The sequence below is a fragment of the Parambassis ranga genome, chromosome 24 (assembly GCF_900634625.1).
Source record: "Parambassis ranga chromosome 24, fParRan2.1, whole genome shotgun sequence".
Classification (NCBI taxonomy): Eukaryota; Metazoa; Chordata; class Actinopteri; family Ambassidae; genus Parambassis; species Parambassis ranga.
The window spans coordinates 2,362,507-2,387,276 of record NC_041043.1 but is presented as its reverse complement, the minus strand read 5'-3'; the positions used below and the strand labels follow the sequence as shown (position 1 = coordinate 2,387,276).

Below are 24,770 nucleotides of genomic sequence, written 5' to 3'. Positions count from 1 at the left end.
ATGTACCGAGACACTTAGATGTAAAGTGAAAAGTGTTATCTATCAACAAAAACAAAATGAAAAAACACATAAATGGGAAAAAACACAGCTAATTGACTAATTTTGTCAGATTAAGTTGGGCCCACAAAATATCGGATCTGTGCCTTAAGCATGCTGTAAAAATGAAAAACTATACTAAATGTGCATGTGCAAGACAAACTATATACATGTTCAACCATATTGATTCCAATCAGTTGTCTTAAATGTGCAATATGTTCTTCATTGTATAAATTTAGTTCTCACAGTGCTTTAGTTGGTAATATGTCTCTTAGAAGATGATGTGGAATTTTAGAAAGAAGAAGAAACTCTGATTCTACTTAATGTCTCTACAAGAGCATCCATTGTCACAGTCCTTGATTTGGTGTCACTAAACTTTGATTTGGTGTCCTGCAGATGTTCAGTATGTGGCTATATTAAAAAAATATCTCTTGCACTTCCTCAGTGTTTGTATGCCCTAATCAGCCAGCATTTATCTATAAAGTACATGATCCAGGCAAAATTATATAGACAACTGGGTTATAGTCTTCCTATCTGTCAATGGTGTTCTAACTTTTTATCCATCAAAAGCCAACCACTACCCAGCCTGCTGTAGAATGTTTCAGACATCTACAAATTAGAAATTGACAGGTCAGTGTTAGTGCTACACGGTGTTATAGAATCTCTTGCTGCATGGAGATGATGATTTATTCCAAGATTATTTTTTTTTTATACAAAGTACCAAGTAACTAATGATGGTGTAAAAGCAGCCTGTCTGCATAGCTGCCTCAGGGCCACAGCGGAAAAGGTTCTTTCAGGTGTATCATCAAATGAGCAAAGAAATAAGATAATGCTAATGAGAAAGCGCAGAGCTACCATGAGTGATGGCTGCCTTGTTAACCACAGCCCCAGGTGATCAATGGATGTACATTAGGAGTAAAATGATTAATCAGTCTTTAAGGCTGATTAATATACTTTCTAGGCAATAGCTCGTGGGAAAAGATAAATGTATGCATAGCAGATTACTGTGTGTGATAGTTTTACTGATAAGTCTTTTTAGATGGCACCTTTCCGACTTATGGTTGGTCTTTAACACACAAAGATGCTTAATTTGACAATATTAGCAAATTCAAGAAGCATCATTTAGCTTCCTGCTGCTGTTGAAAATGATTGAAATGTATGCTGAGGCAGAGCCACACTACAAACAAGTTCATTTGGTTTTAGATTCAGTGGAGAGCTCCAGTGGCATATGGTCTAAAAGCTTTAGAAACCTTTTAACTTCAAAAACAGTGAAATGACTGTGGAAGCCAGTAAGTGTTATTAATAGCATCATTAATTAGTCCATCAGACTTCACCATTGTTGCTACCTTCCATATAGGAAACATGTTTATCTTAAAGTCGTATTTATGCTGTATAGTCCTTCACCTATGCACACTGCTTAAGAGGGCTATCAAGTCTGAGAGGATATGGGTGGTAAAGTAAGGGCTGAGAGAGACAGACAGTGTGAACCGAAGTGATGGAGAAGGTATTAGGTACTAACTCTGGGTGCATTCAGCCAGTCTGCCTTCTATTTGAATAGCTCAGCAAATGTGGCAAAAAACTGCCAAGTGGTATAACTCTGTAAATTGGGTAACTGGCAGAACATTAAGGACAGGCCTATGCCTGGGGCTGTTGTTTCAAGACTGCCTTGTCCACTGGGACAGCTGCTACAGCTGCACCACGCACTGACACACTGTTGTACTTGCTACATGCCTAATCAATATGCTGCCAGAACATTTAGTGTGTGACACACTGCCATCCTAAAGCTCCATCCTCAGAGGAAGAAACCACTGTGTATCTGTGAAGAACACTAATTTTGTATCTCCATGAACAATTTGACTTTGTCAATATTAATCATAGTTCAATCAGGGTAAAACCAGACAGGCTCAAATGTAAAACAGCATCCTCAGCATGACAACCAAAAGCTTTGAAGGTAATTGCTTTTGAGACTTATTGGATGTACTTTGTATGTATGTATGTTTATTCCTGTTGCATCAAAGTCCAATTTGGATCTACTTGTTATTAGTACACAAGCACATAGACATTTGCAGCTATACACAATCCAGTGCTCAGTAATTAGCACAAAATCACTTAATCACTGCTTTAATCTGGCTGCTGTTGTGTTAAGAACAAGTCTTTGGTAACAGTTAATATAATATAAACACTTAAACCTATCATGTCATGGCTGCATTCTTTAATTGTAGTTTCTATAAACACATTCTCATTCTTCTTCTTGAGTCTTTAGGGACAAAAATGTCCACCTTCAAAAAACTGCTACATTTTTTTACATTTTCTTTTTTGCATAGACTGCCAAATATTAAATTGAATTTTATTCCTCAAAAGTATATAATGTTTGGTAGGTTTGAGCAGGGCTAAAGTTGTGTAAGAGATTTATGTAAAAAAATAATAAAAAATAATCTGTTTATAGCAGTTTTTTGGAAGAAGACATTTTTGGTCCCTAATGATTCAAGAGGGTAGTAAATTAAAGTGACGCCTGAGGGTTAAGAGCTTGTATGAATGTATTTACAGAATAACAGTATCTTTAAAGCATAATAACAGCTTTAAAAGTCAGAGCCTGAGCCTCAGAGTATGAATGGCATCATTTACTATGCAAACATACAAATGCATCACCCTAAAGTGGAAAATGATACTGCAGTTGTATTTTTCTAAATTACCTCCAGAAAAATGCTGATCAAAGTTTTTAAGGGTAACTTAAAGAGTTTAATGGATGTCCTATGTTGATTCCTATTCACATCTAAATCATATTGAAACCTGCGAGTGGGTACCATTTAGTACCAGTTCTTAACAAGACAGGTAGTACATATTCTCGCTGTAGGCAATGTACCAAAAGTTCCAGGGTTCTCCAGGGTTAGGAAGAAGTAGGGCTGGGAGATTATCAGTCACACAGGGAGAGTATCAATCTCTGGTCTCTTATCAAAGAGATATTCACTTTCGTTCTTTTGCTTTGGCCCATCTGTTTTTACAGGACTTTAAAACCTTTAACCCTCAACCTATTTGGTTAGGTTTAGGTGCAAAGCTACTTGGCTATGGTTAGGAAACTAAAGCCTTTGTTTAGGTTTTCCAATAAAACCTTTCACTGGAGCTTATGGCTGATGCGTGTTTTAAGATGTGTCCTCCACAAAGTTTGTTTCTCAAGTTTATTTAACGCAAGTACAAAAATAATAAGGATCCAGTAAACAAAAATAATTCACTGCTTGCATGCTCAGAAAAAAAATTACAATCATATAAAATATGACTAAATTATAATAATGTAAACATTATGTATTTTAAATAATATCCAATCATAAAATTACTAGTCATAAATGACTAAAATCAAATTGCCATAAACAACAACAACATCTATTCATATGGCACCTATAGCCTTGTCATTAAAGTCCTGGGCCTTCACTTACACTACCCACACACTTCCAGCCAGCAGCAGGCTGGCTACCCAGTTTTTATGTTTATTCTAGACAAACTGCTGTTGCTGCTGTCTGAAGCATAAAGCCCACTGCTCTTAGTGCAGCAGGGAAAGACCTTGCTGACAAAAGGTATTTAGAACACAAAATGGAACAGCATTAACTGAGGACAAGCTTAAATCACTGTGACAGGAAAATATTGCACTGTAATGTAAATCTAATAGAAATTCTTCTTCTCTGCTTGCACTAGTCTGTCTTGTTTGATCTAGACACAAGTCCTATACACTTGGCTTGTTAAATACTGTGGCTTAAATGCTATGGCGGTTATTAATTTTAAGGATGCCACAAATGCCTGTTCACACTGACAGAGAGAAACTTGCAGAGACTAGAAACTAGAGACTAGAGACTAGTGTAGAAAAGCTTAAGCACTGGGCTTGTTTAATTTAAAAGTTAGGTTTTGAGGTAAATGAAGCCGAGGTGGAGCCTGAGACCAGAGCAGTAGTTTAGCTTAATTTTCTGTGAAGTAAAAAAAAAAATTAAACAGCCAGGATTTATCCAACTGCTTGTTTGATACACACTCCTGTAGCTAATTGGGCCCCATTATACTTGCAAATGATGTCTCACTTGTACAGGTCTAATATTTTGTCTCTTAGCACAACAACCTACTGTTACATATGTACTACACTATTATTCAAAGGGTGACCACAGATTCAGGCTCAAGTAAACACATTTTTTCACCCTGTGAGTGTGAACGCGTATGTAGTATTTAATGCAGGTATGTTAATATTTACAGGTTCCTCAGGATGAGTGGAGTGGATATCCAGGTGATGATGAGATCCCATGTCGGCGGATGCGAAGCAGTAGCTATGTCAAAGCTATGGGGGAGGTGGATGATGAAAGTGGAGACTCTGACACCAGCCCTAAAACATCTCCACAGAAGGCTATACGGCCAGATGCTCTTGTCCTCAGATCAGTCATGCAGAGGCCACATTTAGACTCCCAAAGGTAGGCCTGGCTGTCTAGCACAGTATGTCCACACCAAAGATACAGTATCTGATGATTTTCATTTTTCATTTTTCTTAAACACCAGTAAATGATTTGTGGGAGCTCAGATTTCATGCTCAAAATATCAGTCTGGCATCCGATGTTGGCTAAATGAATATTGATTCATTCATTCATTGATGACTAGGGTTTCATGACATCAAACAGAGCAGTCTTGTGTTACGTGATGTCTTAATGTGGGTTTGGACCTTTTGGTATGCTAGTTCAGTAGTGCCCAAATCTTACAGACACTGTGTCAAATCCTTGCATCCTTGCGACATTTATGTATACATCAGACTCAAGACAGTTGATATAGCTGTTTAAAAAACCCAGACCGTACTCACAAAAGCATTGCAACGGGTTTTGTATGTTTATGATGCCTGCAAGATTAATCTTTTGTTAAAGTTTTGATTCAACATTAAGGCAGTTTTGGAGGCTTTGTGGTGATGTTAACAAAACTGTGTGTATTTATTGTCCCAGTTATCTATACAAAATAACATTTGTGTGCTGAGAGTTCCAAAGTTCACACCCTGACCTTACAACTTAGCTTATGGTTGCTCAGCTTGTTTTTCTTCAGTTTATTGTTCTTTGTTGACTGTTTGTTTTCAGGCAGTATGGCTTTCAGATTTAGCCAATTCTCTGAACCAAGGGAAGCGTCATGCATCCGTCATCCCTTCTGTCACTCAGTGCTATTTTTGCTTCCATCATCTCAGCAGGGTTCTGATCACTCCTGCTTTTGTCCAAACAAAAAAAAGCCTTCTTTGTTTTTAATCCTCTGGTGGAGAATGTAATTATCTGTTATTACTGTGGCTCTAAGCTCTCTCTTTGTTTTACTAAAAAAACTACAGCCAAGCATGACATGCTGTCTATAGTTTTCAGAAGGAAGAGATACGGTTTTCTTACCAACAGTGGGAGCTGCCCTAGCACTGAACAACTCAAGTTGCGGGAAGTAGTCCACAGACAAATTCTGTCATCAAGAGATGAGTCATTCAGTTTGGACATTTAGGCCACATCCACACGGAGACCAAGTTGTTGTCGTTTCCAAATCGTTTTCAGTAAAGGCAGCATCATTTCAGTGTGTTCACACGTATTCACACAAAACCCACTGAAAACACTGTGGTACATATGCCAGGCCAATGAGTGGTGCTGTAACGCAACCACAAACATGCCAAATACAAAAAAAGACGACATGGGTCATGCACACAAAACCTATGCTATGTAAATAACATGGATCTAGAAACATAAGTTATTGTCCACTTGCTGTTTGGTGTGTTAGTAGAGGAGCAGACGATTTTGCTGTAAAAGCAATAAGTTCAGTAGTTTGTTGTTACTGGAGTAAGCACATGTGGGTAATCAGTCATCGTTTCAGAAAAGCTGCATATTGGGCGTACACATGGCAACATGGAAACAGCGTTTTGAAATGTATCCACTCTGGGACCCGGTTTTTAAAATGTAGCATTTTCAAGCTGCTTAACACTGGATCTTTGTGGATAAAATGCCAATACCATAAACTTGTGCAGAAACGCCCGTAGTCGTCTCCATGTGGGCAGAGCCTCAGTCATAAATAAGGCATGCCCCAGCCTATAGATGTTAACCTTCATTCAACTAGAGTTATCCAAACATGTTCCATTTGTGGCTTTTGAACTGTGAAGTCATGTGTGTCCCTACCCCCTGTCCTTGTTCAGCCAGGGCTACCACTTGCAAACAAGAGATATGCGGCCCCACCCTAGTGTCACGTTGGATCCTGCCACCACCTTTCATCCCCCGCCCTTCCGCTCTCGCAACCAGAGCTACATGCGTGCCGTCAGCACCCTCAGTCAGGCTAGCTGCGTCAGCCAGGTGAGTCTCAAACATATCGATCGTGCAGAAGGAACACCTGCAGACATGAATAAGAGCTTATGTTGTTTGTAGAAGCTTTGTGTCAAGTGGACTACAGAGTAATTACACATCCACAGGTGTCCATACAGGTCCACAGCTGATTGATAGCCTTTAAAATTCTCTGGGCCATTTCAAATGAAGTCAAAAGGCAAATCTTCTAAAATACAAATTTAGAAATCAAACTATCAGTTCTACTTCATCCTGATGTCTGGAATAATTTACTCATAGGTCACGTAATCTTTGATATTACCTTACACAACAATGTTTTCAGTTATGGGCCTTTTTAATACCTGTTTTTTTATATTTAAGAACAAAGAAAATCTTCTATATGGACAAGGAGACCATACACAGCTTACTCTTGTGGGTGCTGACACCCAGTTGAACAACAGAAGGAATATGGCTGTTTTTAGGTCACACTGAGTCATAGGAGGCAACTTTATGTATTGAATTTAAGTCTCCTACTCAGACTCTGGTTTGTCTTTTATATATATACATCAATTTAAATTTTAGTAAAACAACTTACAGTAATCAGGATCTGAGCAAGACAAGGTATGATTGACCAGAAGTGGTTAGATAGTTGCACAGTGGCATGACTTTGCAGTAAGATCTTGACATCCACACATTAATTTATCTTTGATCAGCTACAACAGTTTTTTTAAATTGCTAAAACAGAACAGTTATTATGTATTTTTCCTATTTTTTCCTATTTGGTACTGTAAGATTAATTAAACAGAATAGTAAACTTTGTTTCGGAAATTGTGGTGAATTGAATGCATTATAACACAAACTGGATATTTTTCTGATTGTTTTGTGCTATCATCTGCCCTTTTTTTCATTTGATCTGACATTTATTCAGTTTAAGGTCGAAAATGACAGCGGCGTTTCCTTATGCTAACACTCCTTCATATTTGCTGTGCAAAGGGGAAGAATCAAAGTGAGAAAGAGAAAGGAAGAGGAAAAATTAAGGACTGCTATTCCTGTTTTTGTCTCTCAGGTGAGTGAGACTGAGATCAATGGCCAGTTTGAGTCAGTTTGCGAGTCCGTTTTTAGTGAAGTAGAATCCCAGGCCATGGAGGCCTTGGACCTGCCTGGTTCGTTCCGCACTCGAAGCCACAGTTACCTCCGTGCAATTCAGGCTGGTTATTCCCAAGATGACGACTGCTTGCCTTCAATGACATCCTCCACTGTCACTTCAACTCTCAGATCCACAACAGGTAAAACAATCCCCCCCCTAAATGAGAGAGGGCTTAGACTACATATCCTCATACATCGTATACATGCGTACAAACTTGGCATACCTACATATGTACAGTGGGGAACCCTTAAGCTTCAGAGATGCCAGGCTGAATGATACTAGTTATTTTTCGTTCTTTTTGTATTTATTTTTTAAGGTACGGTGTGTGTGTGTGTTTGTTTTTGCCACTGCATACTCCCAGTTGTTAAGATTTGCTTGTGTGTTACTTTGCACGATTCATGCATTATTGGCCAAGCTTCTGGTTGGTCACCTGTGGTGTTGCCAAGCTGTAAACATGAATAAGGGTGGGAAGGTTGCATTTTAAATATTTAGGTGGCAACACACGGCTATGATGCATAATATCCCAACACAGCACAGCCACATTACATGGCATGCCTAAGAGGAACAGGCCCAACCCTAAGTATGTTAAACTGTGGTGTAATATATTTATATGTGTTGTGTAAAGCGTGTGAGATACTTAGGGAGGGGTGAAATCCAAAATGGGCCAGGGGTAGGGGAGTGGTAGGTTGTTGACATATTTGTATACACTGGGCAAACCATTCACCTGTTTTCCCCCTGCTCCATCACATAAGTAGATATTTTTCTGACAGACCTTGTAATACCTCATAAAATATAAACAACACAAAACATCATCTCAAATATTAATAACCAATTTAAGGTAAGTCAACAAACTCTAGTAACAAGAACACATACACATTTGCTGTTTGCACAAAGGAATGATGATATTATGCTAGACTTCAAAATGTACAGTTCTAAACATTATTGCTGTATTGTGTTGCATTAAACTCAAGTTTTGAGCAGCAGGCTCAGTCAGAATGATTATTATATGAATGCTTCTAAAAGACGCTTAATGCTCAATTATCATCCACTATCAAGCTTACAACCGAGCATTAAATATTTGATAGCTAGCTACAACTACTACAAATGTATGACTAAACTCAATGTGTTATTCAATAGAAATTACAAATCTTGTCAAACATTCATGTTTACTACACAACATGCAAGGATTTGGAGATTTTGTGCGACACAGTGTCAGTAATGTATCCATTAATTTAGTATTTCAGGTTCTTTGTGCAAACAGTAAGTAAGTTCCAGTAACTCCCTCAGTAAGTGTTTTTGTGTTTGCCTGAAAGAGTAAAGCTATGAACCCTATTGAAACATTTTTTTCCACTACTAACGTGCATTTTTAATATTATGACCTTTATTTTTTTTTATTGTTTTTTGTACACTTTTCTGTAAATTTAATACTGGAGACATATGCTCTATTACTCATTTTGTTGGATTTGTTTTCTTGTAAATCTGGGGTTTTGTTTTTGGAATCTTTTCATCTTCAATTGGGCTTCCACCTACAATTTCTTCGAAGTGACAGAAGTACTGTAGATACAGGAGTGTTCTCCAATCCCACTGTCTTATTTGCTGAACTCTATTCATTCAGCTCTCTGATCCAAATCTGTCAGCTCAGTAAGAGCTAACCAGCTGACTGTAGAACAGTATGTTGTGAAGTTTTTATGAGGATTAGCACAATTCATCAATTACAACGCCTCAGATAAGGTTGTAGAATCCCAGAGGAAAGGTTTCCTCGATGTTAATTAGCTATATAAAATACTGTCATCTCCCATTCAAGCCTGTAAATGCTCTTTGTCTTGTACTCTCTGCACTTTTTTTGAGGGAAAAATGGCCTTAATATAAAATAACATTTAACATAGCAAGGCCATTTAAGAAAAGCACTGATTCATAGAATCATGTTTTACATTAGTGTTGAGTAGTACTTCTAATTAAAATGTAAGCACTATATGAACCTAACCCTGAGGCTAGTGGGCCCTTGAGTGGGGAAGGAACCCCATGATGCTCCATAGGGCAGACGAGCAGCAAACCCCTCTCCATTTGACCATCCATCTCTTGAAGGATAACCAGAGGGAAAGAACAACTGGAGGCATCAATGATGATTGTTGCAGGTATTTTAATGTTGACACGCATACATATATCTATGTATATGTGTGTTTTTGCACTGCCTTCTCAATAAAAATAGTGAATACATAGAGTTTATATGTAGTTGGTAGAAATATCTCGGTATGTTATGATAAGTAGCCAACATGGTTCAAAACAACTCATAAAACCTAAGATATGTTGATTGATCCCTTCTTAAAACGACGATACCTCTGAAAAGTGATTACAATAAAAAATGTGATCCTGGCTTTTGTGAGTTGTTTGCCTTGTCTCTATTTTAAGTGTTCTTAGACCACATTGTAAGTGTAAATGTATGAGAGATGTACTTCCCAAACTTTGCAAAATGTTTTCATGTCGCAACCATAAAATAGCACTGAATGTTATCGTATTGCCACTGTCTCCAATCATATGTGAGAGCAGCACCTTCCTGCTGTACATGTGTGAACTTTATTTTTTCTTTCCGTGAATTTGACTTATTTTAAAAAGGCCACACGTGGGGAAGTCTAACCCTTGGCTTTGAGTTTGTCAGCTGTCTTTGACTGTGGGATTGCAGCCTCTCCCTGGTCCAGCCCTCACCGGGTTACTGCTCAACATGGTCTAATCAGCCACCTTGGACCTGATGCGTTCAATAGGGTTCATATCTGCTTCTTGTGGGCCCAGTGGGTTGTGATGCTTCTACTCCCTTTACATCTTTTCTTTTGCACGGAATGGCACAAATTTTAAGACACTGAGAAACATCTGACATATTTTAAGAAAAGGGTTCTCAGAAAATGAATTAATGATTTGACAATAATTGATGTATATAATGCTTAATTCAACTCTTTGTTGTGCTGTGCAGTGAAAAGATGGAAAGAAGCCTTGAGATGACTGAGAAGGCAGTGTAAAAACATCATGAAAAGCCTACAGTATGTGAGTTTATCATAGACAACCATTAGTGTGTATATTCTGTACAGGCTCTTGACATACTCCATCTCTATTTCTAGCAGAGGTGAAGCACTTTGGATTTTTCCTAAAAAATAAGCCAAAGAAAATTCAAGTAAAGTAACAGTTAACTTCACTGACAATAAGCTCTTAATACATCTTCCACTAACATTATAAATGCAGTACCTTACGTGCAGGCACTAACACTATGATCTATTATTGAACCCTTAGCTTTTTCGCACCAAATCAGTGGATCTGACTTTGTATTGTCTTTGGGAGTCACATACTGTATGTTTTCCATAGATATGTGTTTGTTTTTAGTTTAGAATCCAAAACCATGCTCCAGCTGTTCCTTTCACCTGTCCTTCTGTTTGCATATTCACATTTTTCTTCCAGAGGGATATGATGTTGTGGATAGGACATCTTTACTAAATGACGACATGATTGAGGATGATGATGGTGCTAGCTCCTCTGCCTATGCGGAGCTGGAAAGGCTGGAGAGAGAGACTGCTGCTGCTCGCAGCCAGCACAGTACTAGCTCCACCGTAACAGCCATCTCTGTGCCACCGGCTTCCCCGCCTTCATACAGGGTCCCTACTGCATCACCAATAGCCACCTCTGAGCCACCTGTCCCTCAGGCCATTCAGGCCTTTAAAGAGTCTGCGAACATGGTTGCTGCTTTCAACATGCAGTGGAAAGATGAAATATCAGCAATGCGCTATGAGTTAGCAGAGCTTCGCAGAGATGTCTGTGGGGAATTAAAAACATTCAACAGCAACTTCTTCAACTTTACACAGTGCTACAATATGTGGACTTTATGCAGGGAGCCTTGCAGTGACAGCACTACACAAACAGATGACAGAGTGTCCATAGGCATTCAAGCAGGTTCGAGCTGGTCTGTTCGACAAAATACAGAGGACAAGTCAGTGATGTGCCAACCAGAGCCAGCACCATTCAGCATCATGGATTTGATGGAACCACCTCGGATTGAGATTATAGAGGGGACTCCTGAAAGCACGCCAGAGGGATCAGGCAGCCCTGCAAGTCCACTTCCAATAGAGGACTTTCCATGGGAGATCAATAAAAAGCAAAAGGCTCATAAGCAGCCAGACACAAGTGGCCACACAGGTGGTCACAGAAGCGCCAGTCTAGAACTGTGGAGCAGGAAGTACACCAGTGGGCCCATGTCATATCTGTCTATGTCATTCTAATCATTTACATTCAACACATATTGTAAAATTAGATGAGGGAGCTGGGTTAAACCCTTAATATTCATCAAGAAAAGCAGGGCAATGCTGTTGTTAGATGTCCCTTTATGCAGACAAAGAGTCTGTCCTCTCTTGAACAGATCACAATATTGTTCAAGCAATCTTTTAACAAGTGTCTTGCTTAGCCATGGAAGAAAAAGAGATTTGTTTTACACCAGAAGAAGGTGACTTAAGAATGTGAGACTGTGGCTGATATTCAGATCCTCAAGTGCCAACAAGTGCAGTATCATCTTCCCTCTACTGTTACACATGCAACCATCATAGAGAAAGTAAATCTGAATCTATATATGAGGGATATTTACAAGATAAAACAGAAATCAGCCATTGTGATGTGATGCATTCTTTGGTCTGTTTCTGCACATGAATTTGAAAAGCTCTTGTTCATTCCGGTTTCTCTTTCTGTAGAAACATCTTAAGCACCTAAATATACTGAAAAAATACTGTGAATAACTTTATAAACCCTAGTTTTTTAATGAATAATTTAAAGAAGAATACATTATTTAAGAATATATTGATATATAATTTACTTTTTAGTTGTTCTAATCAAAGCATTCCTTTGCCATGGCTTTCATCTATTTAGTAGCCAGCTCCATCTGAAATGGGCATTTTTGCAAATTTCCAACTTACAAAAGTGTTCTCAGTGAGAAACTGATGAACCCTACAGCTGGACAAAAAAAGAGGACAAAAAGAGATCAACTCAAATTCCCCAGAAAAATAGTAAATGTCTTATTCTCTGAAACACTGTGTGAATTGCCTCTGAGGACTTAGTCCTTGACCAAAATTGTTTACAATTAATCATTTTGACTAACTAAAATGTCTAAAAGCACGTGTAACAACAGTAAGGGGATTTCATGTATAAATGTATCGGCTTCAGTTCATTCCTGCACAAACTGCATTCATGTTCACACTCTGTATATGTGTATAAATGTACCATTCTGTATATAGAGAAACTTATATTCAATACTTGTACTGTTTGCAGTTACAAACATACTGTGTTCTCACAGCACTGAGAGGCGTTATAGTAGTAATTGTGGTTGTAAACCAAACATGGCACTTTTTGCAGTCTTTGAGATCTGTCTTCATTTTGTTTCATCTTGTTCATCAACCAGCTGTTTTCATGGTCATAAGGAAATTGGTAGACAGTGTTTCGCCTTTTGTTTTTGATGCAGTGGAGACTGGACATTCCTAAATGTTTGGTAAAGTGTCTTATTGATTCACACTACATTTGTTTTTTATTTTAGAAGATATACTGAATTCGAATTATGGTTTGTAATTATATTTAGAGTTTAAACTAAATTTGACCAAAGTCACAGTTTTTAAATGTGTGCATGGTGGGCTATAAGGCAGTTTATCACCTCTGAAAGATAACAGAAACATTGGTCCCATAAGTAGACAATCAGAGCCGCTGAGGGCCTCTACCTCTTTGACATGTCCCCAGAGGTGCAGTATAGTACCCATGAATGTACTAACACCGCCTCACTAGTGATGACTTTGCTGGGCTTCTGTCAAATTTTAATGGATGGGAGCCCTCAATCATCTGCTACATTTGGCCAACTGCTCATTTTGTCCGTTATAATAGTTCTGAATAGTTATTCATTAGCTGCTGACATTCCATTCAATCACTCACCTGCTCCATTGACCCACTATAACAACATGGCGTACCAAAGTCAATGCTGAGGCGCATGGAACTGAGGCCAACCTCAACCATACCACGTTTGACAGTACATATGTTTGGACGATCACTACAGCACAGGACCACGGAAAGCCTGTATGTATCAGACCCCTGACTGAAATGTGAACCTTTCAAAAAGACTTTTAATAAAGGAAAGGCATTATCTCTCACTTTATAAAAGAGAGTGGATCTTCTTCCCCTTTTTGCACGACCAACAGACAATATTTGCAGAAAAAATGGCATTTTGAAAGGATGCTATTTATGCAAAGGTTCTATTAATTAAAGTTGAAGCCACAAAACAAAGAAGTCAGACATTTCCTTTTTGAGTTCTTGCAGTAGCTTTACTACTACACACCTATTACATTAAACCTGAGCTCAAATGCCTCACTAAAGGATTCCTTTGCCAACGTAATATGGTACGGAGTATGATTATGTTAAGGCATGTTTTGCTGGGATTGTTTTTAACCACAATTCTAGACTTGTGAGGTTTTGACGCAAAGTATAATATGTACGGCGCAGGTGCAAGTGTGTTGTTGTCATTATTGACTATTTGCAATAGAGAATAAGAATTTCAAATAACGAGCTTCTAACCTATTTATTGTTGTTATAAACACAAACCCAATCAGACCAGTGAAAAGCTGGATTCACATCATTAAGTTAAGATTTCAGAGAAAGGCATATGACTGTGACAATATTAAGCCTATACTCATTTTAATATATTTATTGCCTGTTTAAATGACTAAGAGGGGATTGCGGCAGCATTCCTTACTTACATTTTTCCCGTTGTTTGGGGAATGCAAACTAATTCAAAGGTGCTGAAGACTGGCCAGTCATGATGTCTCCAATCTACATTCATTCATTCTATGCAAGTCCTTTGTTTATTGCTTTTATGTCATTTAAATCTTTGTATTTACTGACATTAGGTATTTATGTTATGCCTTCATGAAAATCATAAATGCCGGAAATAGAATTTCAGAAAAAAAAATGTTTTTTTAAAGAAGAAAAAGTTATTTTTGCATGAGCTTAGGGCAACACTAAAGTTTGTTTTAGTGTTTCCTGAAAGTTTTTTTTTGTTGACATGCGTCCCATTTTAGCTTATATGTATCATAGAATCTAAAGTTTGTGGATAAGATTTTTGCTATGTAGTAGCATCCATATGCTTAGCAACATCCCAAAAACATTGAACCAGAAAAAGGCCTGTGACATTATAATTGGAAATGCTGTAGAAATGCTTAGCATTCTTCTAAATTTACAATTGATGTGAAAACTGGGGATTGAATCATTTTTACTTCACTATTTAGTCCAAAGAAAAAAATCCTTCCCTTAAAGCAAGTCGAAATGTAGCAAAAGATCTATACAAATCTAAATATTATTTTACATTTATGTGTGTCAGATATAAATAGAGAAAGCGATATAGGAAAAGGGTATCTACAATTATTTTTAACCATGCAACCATATTTTGTGTAAAGAAATATATAATTATTTGCAAGAGACTCTGAACTGTCTACAGCATTTAATGTGTTACAGTATATAGTCAATTATTTAATTTTGTTTACATTTTGTTGCCATCCAGAGATGTGATGCAACTACTGTGCCAACCCTGTAAAGTTCAGTTAAGATGAATAGGTTTTCAGATGGAATCTGATTTCACCTGAACCTGTAATACTGCTTGAACATAAATCTTTTTCTACTTTGTCTCCTCTTCCTGCATTTATTGAGAGTGTCTTGGAGAACACATGCTATTCTGTTCATGTTCCAATTTTCAGGGATCTCAGACTGCATTGCTAAGTGAATCAGATTTTGTCCGAATTATAAAGGCTCCTTTTGAAAACCATAGTTTAGCCTGAATTTGTTAAGCTTATACTTATTTTGTTGAACAAATGAAAAAGTGTGATGATTTTTTTCTTTTTCTTTTGCATATTGTGGTGTTTCTTGTGAATTTTCATTTGAAATTTGTTTGGCCTTATGTATTTTTCATAAATTGATATAAAACAATGGATTAAAATGCATATCATGTTTATGTTTATGGTACTTTAAATGGCAAAATGGGGGTCATAGCTTTACAATGGCATTCAAAGATAACTCATTTACAGTATACACTTTGTGTGTCCAGTCTACGCACATTAACACGCCGCAATTACACAACATGGGTTTGGTGCAGTGTCTTTTACTTTGAAACTCTCAATATAGTTTGCTTATCTATTAAGCTATCACTTTTTGTTTCTGTTTGTTTGTTTTCCTTTTTCTTTTCCCCCCATTTTAGGCGTCCGTAGCTTAGCTGGGGGGCGTAGAGAGTACGGTAGGTCCGGTAGGGAACTGCTTTATTATATATTTTATTTGTATGTTGTTAATACAATTCTTCATACATTTTGTCTGACTCATTAGCATGTTTCACTTCTAAAGATAAGATCTATCATAAGCTGCAGATCCAGTCATGTTTAAGTCTGTATATTACATTTAAATGTTTTCATCTCTTTCCACAATGAATCCAGTGTGGAATAATCAGGATTATGTAGTTGTTAGTCAACTACAAATCATGTTATGTCGGCCTTGTGTTAGTACACTGCCATATTTTGTATAGAGTCTTCTATATTCAAACAAATATGACAAAAGGTTGAATGTTCCTTTTAAAATCTCCTGCAGAACATAAGCATACTTTAACAGCAGTGTGCATAAATCCTTTTACAAAGAACATCAAGATTATTTATTTGATTTTCTTTTCTTTTTTTTAATATTACAGTTCTGTTCAAAATCCATTGGTATAAGCAGTGATTCACTTTCTTGCTTTAACCATTTTATGCATTTCTTTAGGCGAAGAGGGGAATGAAATCTGCACACACTACTGTGTCTTTATTTTAAATATCCTGGCATGCTACAAGACAGGTTATGACCAACATAACAAGTTTGTTGTACAAACCACCACAAATCAATGCTGCTGTAATATTAGTAAAAACATAACTTGTAAGGTATGTAGACAAGTCATCAAACTATCATTAGTACCTAAATTCTTGAATCATCTTCCATTATTAGTTTTTAAGTGCCCAATGGCAACTGGCACCTTTCATTCTTAGGGCCCAGTGTGAAGAGCCCTCAGAAAAGAAAGATAATGAGACATAATGCTCTCTTCTCGTTTTTTATTTTTTTCAAGCAATATCAAAAATATATTCTACAGGTAGTTTGTTTAGCTATAAAGTTTTGAAACTGCTGCTAATGCCTAAGCACATAGTAAACACTGATAGCTGCGGAGTCCACAATATCTTTGTGCTTTAAAAAAATCACAACACATGGACATGTTAAATCCAAGTTTAATATCCCCAAACAATGAATCCTGCCTGGTTTGGGTAAACCCATGACTTCTAGCACCACTGTCAGTCCAGGATACCTATGCTAGGAACGGCCAAGCAAATTGTGGTTGTAATGAAAACATTAACATGTTCTTTATTTTTGAATGGATCAATTAACTTGCACTAGCAGGTGAAAGTAATGTTATTTTTGCAATCAATTAAATGTGTGTAGTATGTGAAAGCTGAAGAGTAGGGTTTTAGTTGAATTTTAACCCATTTCACATCAGAGTCAAAGGTAATGAGCAAAAAAGTTCCTTTACAGCCATTGATTTGTATTGGTTTGTTGTAATACAATCATACATGAAAGGTAAATACCACCTTGCATCCATGGGGGCATCACCACTGTATGTATATATGTATGTGGCTCCAAAAATATGCTTGTTTTATTGTAAAGAAAAAAATTATTTAAAACGTATGTTCCAGTGGAGGTACTGATACACACCCGCAAGACCTGCTAGTCGTCTAACGTCAAATCATCCATTCATTTACTCATTCATAATTCATCCATTTTCACTAGTACAATAAAAATTAATTCTAGGCATGAGGAAATTTTCACCTAGGTTATGTAAAGCAACATGGGCAGAAAAAGCTATACTCTATTTTGCAAAGCACAGTATTCTGTTTGCTTGACAGAATTGAATTTTACTTGTGAACACATACTTTCCATTCAGGTTTACAATTCTTTGATCAAATAAATCCAGGTGAATAGTTATTTTAGAATGTAGCCTGACCTACTTTTTAGGCTACATGATACATGTATCAAACAATGTGAAATCGAGAAAATGGTTTCAACCTTATTTTTTATGCCTTTTTTCTCTGATGCCTGTGACTTTTAGGATTGCATACATTGCATAGATTTGTTTTATTTTTATTTTTTTACTTATTGCTTAATGCAGTCTGGTACCGAAGAATGCATCATGACCTAATAAACTTCACATTCACTTTGTTACATCTTCAGCCCCCATGCTCATGTACGTAGCTCCTCACTCATTGCACGTCATTAATCCACAATCCACCCTGACCTGAGTAAGAACAGCGTCTTACCAGCCTCTTTGCCAGTCTGAGCTCGCAACAATGGCAGGAACAGCCACTGACACAAATCAAGGAAATTGGACGGAGAGGAGACACTATCAGAGCGCTTTCAACGATTTCTAGAGGATTTTAAGTCTTTCAAACACAAAGGAGCAAAAGGTTTGAGAGGTTCTTGCTGAAACAGCACAAGATTGAAGGTCTGTCAAATATTTTTTGCACCAAAACTTTAGGTGGCAACTTACATCAAGTCCATGTAAGTACCGTAGCTTCTTATCATAAATACATGACCAATTCTGTATCACAACAATATATAACAAGAAAAAGTTAATATAATTTAATTTTTCAGTGGTTATAAAAGCATTTTCTATGCAGTGATGTACATGTACTTCATGTGTGACCTAAGCTCACAAGGCATATAGAAACCTGGTTACAAGCTAGGTACTCATAGCATTCTGTTTACGATTTGAAAAATGGGAATGTAGAAAGTGAAACGTCATGCTCCACATGCTGCAGACAACACCCATTTTAAAAAACTTCCCTTACACCTGAGGCAGTTTTAAAATTAAAAAGGGAACAAAAAATTGTCTTGTGTTTAAAAAAACATGTCCTTTGTCTGGGTCTCAGTACATTTTGTCTGACTTACTGTCTAAACCTCATTTTTCTTATCTCTACAAAAATGCCACTTGACAGAGACATTAATTTTTCAATTCAACCTTGTGTGGCATTTAGCTGCAGTATTGTAGTGGAGTGGCTAATTCAGTAATTCTTCTTAGTCTCACTTTCTTACCTTTAATACTTCAGAACATACAAATGTTCTGTGCCTCTTTCAGGAGACACAACGTTCTATACAATATTTGAATATGTACTGTTTACTTTTATAAAATTGTCACATGCCACAAAAAATAATAATTAAAATAAATAGATTCAATATTGATTGGGATTTTATTTAATTGGACTTTTCATATTTATGCTAATGTTTCTGCTCTGTGTCTTATATGGATGTATGTATGTATAATATAAAAAGATAGAGCTGTCCGTTTTCAGATTCAGGTGATGCATGCTGTCTCATGCTGTCTGTTTTACTGCACTAGTAACTTACCAACTGACACAAACCTGATGGACTGATCAAGATAGAATGTTTGGTCGCCCTCTTAGGGCAATGCAGATGTGACAAATCCCCACAACCTTGACAACACTTATTGAATTCTAAAAATACAGCTAATTATTTAATTCAATTTCATTATCTGTTGCTGCTGATGGTTGTTCTACAAATAAGATATTTAGTATAAACCTGTAGGTCTAAGTCTATATAAATATTGAAATGTACCTGGTAATCATGACCTTAATCTTAATGGATGTTGCCTGTGTCATTAGAAAGCCTGTATATTGAGACAGAAACACAGTCGATGACAAATTATTTACCAGATTAGTGATCTTCTTGATATGATCAAGCAGCATTAGTTTGATACAATATGACTGTAATCTGTAGCTTTAAAGTGCTAAATTGTGTTTCAGTCCAAATTCAGCTCTTTTCTCTCAAATTCTCTCTCTTCCAGCTCTATCCATTCTAAATCTGAAAAAAGAGTGATGTGATACATCCCTTTACTGTAAACCCAACATGCCTGTGTTTCTCTCTCACCTTGCTTGTTAATGAGTGACTTGACTGCACAAACAAAGACATCCTGTAAATATGTGTAATGAGCACAAACCCTGTTGTGGGTAGGTATGCATATGGAAGGATGATTTCCTGGTGTGCATTTGTGTATTTTTGTGTTCTGTACCTGCATCTGTTCTAATTTTTCTTGCTTGCTCCTTGCAGGGATTCAGTTTCGTCTCCCTACTTCCTGCAGTGTTGACCGTGCTCAGCCACCTCCAGGTACCAGTCCATATCCATCTCTTCTCCTTTCTGCCATAACAGCACTTATCTTTGCAGATACATTTCAGTTGCAGTCATAAATCCACGGACATGGCAAAGGTGTCCTGATATTGCTGTACAAACAAATAAACAAAGGCAATTTCTGGTCACGTAAGATAAATAAGCTTCTGGCATAAACAAACTGCTTTGTTTTGTTAGGTTGACTAAGGAGGTCAGCTAATATGCAGTTAGCTAAATCTTTGAAAGTCCTTTCATTTCAAAGCACTTAAAACGTGTCTCTACCTGCCGCTCATACGTGCTTATTATTTTTATTTCTAACAATTCAATTTCCGATATGAAAAATGTAGGTACAACGCAACCCTCCTCACCTACTTTTAGCTAACTATCTCATGTTACCCGGATTAAGACGATTTTATAGCAGAAAGCGGCTGTACGTCAGAATCCTCCTGAAGTGCTCCAGCAGCAGAACTCCTCCTCCACTTGTTGGCGAGGTATACTCACGAACAGGTCTATCTCTCTTAACTTAAAATAAACTTTTACGCTCCCGATACCTCGAAATGTCCCAGCACATATGCACGTGCAACAGATGGCACGTGCACACACGGACGGGCTACATGTTCTGACGTTACGCCGTACGTAAACGTAGCGGAATGAGCGGAACAGCTGAGCCAGTGAGCGCCTTAAAAAACGATGTTTGTTTTACTATTTCCATCCATATAATCTAACGTTAGAGGTTTTTTTTGAGCAATCAGTTGTTCACATTTATGGTTAGGGTTGGGTTGCCAACACTGGTGTCAAAGTGTGCACAATATTTTAACTTAATTGCAGATAACTTCAAGTCTATCTTATTGTAAATAAATATATTGGGATATAAAATTAAATTTGGTGTGATGGAAGAATGCAGTGAAGGCTCCGACTTATATAATTAATTCAGAACCATATAGTCAAATAGCAGCTCCTCTAACAGTTACTGCTTTCACAATGTTCCTCTTTTACACTCATCAAACTTGCAATTAATACCAATAGTTTGTTGCCTGATACCAACAACACATTATTATCACATTGAATCACTAATTTTAGGACATAAAATGTCAGAAATAACTACAAATATAACAGAAACTACTTTTATACTTAATTATTCAAAGCAGTTGTAAATCGATTTCCAGACAACTGACCAATCAGTTCATTAGGCTTGGCAGTACTCTGCTGGTCCCATTCTTACAAGCCATCTGTCAATCCATGACCATTGATTAGGAGTTAAAAATTGACAATAGAGTGCTTCTAAACTGAACACTGGATATGAGCTATATATCTCCAAAAATGGGGTGTTTTAATCTGCATTGTGATGCTGAAAATCTCTGCTGTAGCTGATGTTTTTTAATTTCATAAACTACCAGGGTCATCACTGACTATTTGTAATGATACAAATTAAATTTAAGCAGCAACACAGTTGTATTGCATGACATTCACATCCATTTAGCCTTGGCTGCACTTCCGGTGTGTGTAGGTCTATTTAATGAACTGCCCAGTGCAGCAGTGCTGAACCAAATTGGTGAACCAGCATTGTATTTTCTTCCTCCTTAGAGCTTTAGATTCTTCTTTCCTCGCTGTTAAGGAGTCGCACCACATTGACAGTAACTGCTCTGGGAAATGTTAATGGTGCAGTCCACAGATGGGTCTGTAGTACACTTTGGAGACATGAAAAGTGTATCCCAAAATTGTACTTACATGCAGTACAATCAGTAATAAAATGCAAACTTACAAAGAACCAAGTGGTGCTTGATGTCCATTGAACCCCTGCTGAATTCAGCTTTAATAAATGCGCTTTGGGAGCTGTTCAGTGTCCCCTTCCAGCTCTTCTTATCACTCTAACACACTCCAACTGCACTAAATCAGTTAAGTTAGGCAACTGATAACATCCACTCATATATCCAGACTGCTAGGTGCATAGATGTTCTGTCACCAGATAGGAAGTACCTGTACAGTTTTCTTAGGGGACACCTAGTGTCCTGTCAGTGTTATTGCAGCATTGTTTGTTTTCTGTTAACAGTGGGGGGGCTGTTCTCTCACCCTATAATGTAATGATGTGACAGTCAGGTCGAGTCAGCAGATTTTGTATTTCCACAAAATCACATTGTATAATCGTGTCCACAGCATCTACGTGTCAATGTAATCGTACCTACGGTAAATGAATGAAATGAGTAGTACTGACTCACAGGCTAAATTATCATTGCCCTGTGGTGTGAGTACAGTCATTACATCTGCAGAGGAAATGTTAGGTTGTTAAGTTGTTTGTTTATTAAAAATACAGGAGACCTGTGCAACCTTCCTGTAGCATCACTATCAGGCCGAATTAATGGTTTTCAAGCAATTCAATCCTCTGACTCATTGCCTGTAAATACTCTCTCTCTGTGCACTTTAATGCTGACAAAGGGATGCACCTTGTTGTTTGGAAACCCCCTGAGGTTTTAATGATAAAAAAGTTTGATTTTATGGTGACACATTAACATTTTAGAAGGTGTTTCCAAACAAAATGGGATAATAGGGATAACATAATAGGATTTCTTGATCAGTGACAAACATGTACAGTGGTTCATCTCTCTAAAATGTAACAGAAACCCACTGCCCCTAAATGACAATGTCATAAATCTAATGAAGATTAGACTGTTACTATTTAAATTGTTTTATATATTTTAACATCTTGTTATGTTATATGTTGTGCAGAGAGCACTATCATTCAGGTTTTTTTTAACCAGCTCCAGTTTGTAAAAATAGACAGAATGAGTTGTGTGTTTCCTAAGACACTGGGCTTTTCATTTGGTTTACCAACCTGTTCCAATTTCCTTTAAGTTGGAAGGAATTCAAGTTTGTGGCTGGATTCTGTCCAGCAGCATGTCCTGTGGATTCTCATTGCACTTAGTTACCTGAAATCTAAAGTGTGTGAGTGTGTGTCAGTAAACAGAAGGTGTACTGCATGTTGAATACTGGATAATATGTATATGAATTATAGGATGTGTGACTGAATGAGAGACTTTGAAAGTGTAGATGTGGAAGAGCTGATCATAAGCTCTGCGGGGGGTGAATGACTGATATCTCATCAGGGTCAATACGACACAGTTTCTAATCATTCAAGCTGTGATTTATACTCTGATTCCTCTGTGCGATTCATTTAGATTCCTCATCACTTAGAAGGTGTAAAGTAAAATACAGACACATACACACACGTCAGCCATTTTTACTCAAAGTGTTTGTGTTATACTGGCTCCTAATACTAATACGAATGTTAATTATAATACTCATTTATAAATGCATTCATATCATTTAGTTTAGGATTGATTTGTAAAAAAAAAAGACACTTTTAATTTTACATTTTTAGGGAATATTTGTCCAAGAGATAACTAGAATGGTGCAATTGTTTCCACTCTCTGATCCATAAAAACATATTTGAAAATCCTTGTTGAAAAGTTGTATGCTAAACAACGTCATGTTAAGTCATTGTTTTATTATGCCTTTGCAAAGCAAGAGTAGTTGGTACACTTCCAACTCTGCTCTGAGGTCCATCTGGATGGATTACCATCAAATTCTCATTTGCACTTGAAAGAGCAAATCTTTCCCATAATCCTTCATTGCACTCCCCCAATAAACATGGACATATTACAAAGCTGCTGCTGCTTTCCACCTTACTGACATTTCCCTCACTCTGAGTACTAACGTGCCCCGATGCCTAATCTTCTCATCATGCCTTGGGGCTCTTCGATCACACTCTCTGTGATGTGGGTGAACTGCAGCATCGGCCCTTGTCAGCTTTAGCCACATTTATCATTCTCATGTTTTTTTTTTATCCTCTACCTTTGTCTTGCTTTGTCGTCGTCCTCTCATCCTGCTTGTGCTATCCAGTGGTATCATATCCTCCCAGTTACAAGAAGACTCCACCTCCAGTGCCCCCGCGCACCACCACCAAGCCTCTTATCTCTGTGACAGCCCAGAGCAGTACAGAGTCCACCCAAGATGCCTACCAGGAGAGCAGGCATCCACGGGGCGGTCTGTGGACCACGGATAGCCTTGGCCGTCCCATCTACAGCTCCATGGACAGCCTGGACAGCACCAAGGCGGTCACTATGGCCATGGAGTCAGCAGCAAGCAAGCGGCATGCGTCTTTGGGCAGCCACACCTCTGTGCAGACATGCGACAAAGCAGTATTGGTGTCCAAGGCTGAGGAGTACCTCAAAACCCCACGTTCCTCTGTTGGGATACAGGTAATCTCATCCAACTTCTTCTGTCTGAGAAGAGAATAGATTTTCTGTAGAATGTTGTCATTATGGATCTATCTGTTTGTGATGATGTCATCCATTTTCTTAGACAGTATCAAAAAGAGAAATACTATTTTCTGTATAATCAGAAAATGGTTACGTCAGTTTGTTTACATGTCAGCGCTTTGTTGTCTGTGTTAACAGGTGGAAACTGTGACAGACTCTGAGACTGAGAGTAAAGGCCTTCCTCAGTTCCATTCTATAGGAATCCAGGTGGAGGATCACAAACGGTATGTGGTGCAAATGACACACACTGCTCTTATTTTAGTCTCTAGTGTGTGAGCTTAAATTCCATCACTGTCCCTGTTAGGCATGGAAGATTCAAGCGCTCCAACAGTGTGACAACAGCAGTGCAAGCAGACCTGGAGCTGGAAGGTTTTCCCTCCATGGAGGACAAAGGTCTTCAGTTTGGTGGCGCCTTTGGCCGCCACTCTGAGCCCAGCACGCCAACACAGTATGGAGCAATCCGCACAGTGCGCACACAGGGCTTGTTCAGTTACAGGGAGGACTACCGGCCTTCCAGCGGGCCCTCCAGCCCACAGCCTGAACCCTGGCTGGTGGAACCCAGTCTGGAGAGCACGGACACAGGCCGAGTGTCCCCCCTCCGCAGGGATGGCAGCTGGTTTATGCAGCTCCTTCACAATGAAACCAAGAGGTTGGAGGGGTGGTGCAAAGAGATGGAGAGAGAGGCAGAGGAGCATGACCTGTCAGAGGAGAGTGAGTGTCACACTTGTCAAACTGGCGCCTTCATGA

The 24,770-nt window shown here is 38.1% G+C and overlaps 1 protein-coding gene across 1 annotated transcript in view; it reads left to right on the top strand.

The window, feature by feature from the left end:
- Nucleotides 1–24,770, top strand: part of LOC114428653 (disks large-associated protein 2-like) — a 74,217-nt gene that overhangs the window by 45,928 nt on the left and 3,519 nt on the right. Inside the window, exons 3-10 of the mRNA XM_028397253.1 lie at nucleotides 4,267–4,478; nucleotides 6,200–6,353; nucleotides 7,387–7,606; nucleotides 15,719–15,763; nucleotides 19,651–19,707; nucleotides 23,605–23,963; nucleotides 24,162–24,247; nucleotides 24,328–24,734. Of these exons, the coding sequence (XP_028253054.1) occupies nucleotides 4,267–4,478; nucleotides 6,200–6,353; nucleotides 7,387–7,606; nucleotides 15,719–15,763; nucleotides 19,651–19,707; nucleotides 23,605–23,963; nucleotides 24,162–24,247; nucleotides 24,328–24,734 (1,540 nt within the window). The remainder of the gene's footprint in view (nucleotides 1–4,266; nucleotides 4,479–6,199; nucleotides 6,354–7,386; nucleotides 7,607–15,718; nucleotides 15,764–19,650; nucleotides 19,708–23,604; nucleotides 23,964–24,161; nucleotides 24,248–24,327; nucleotides 24,735–24,770) is intronic.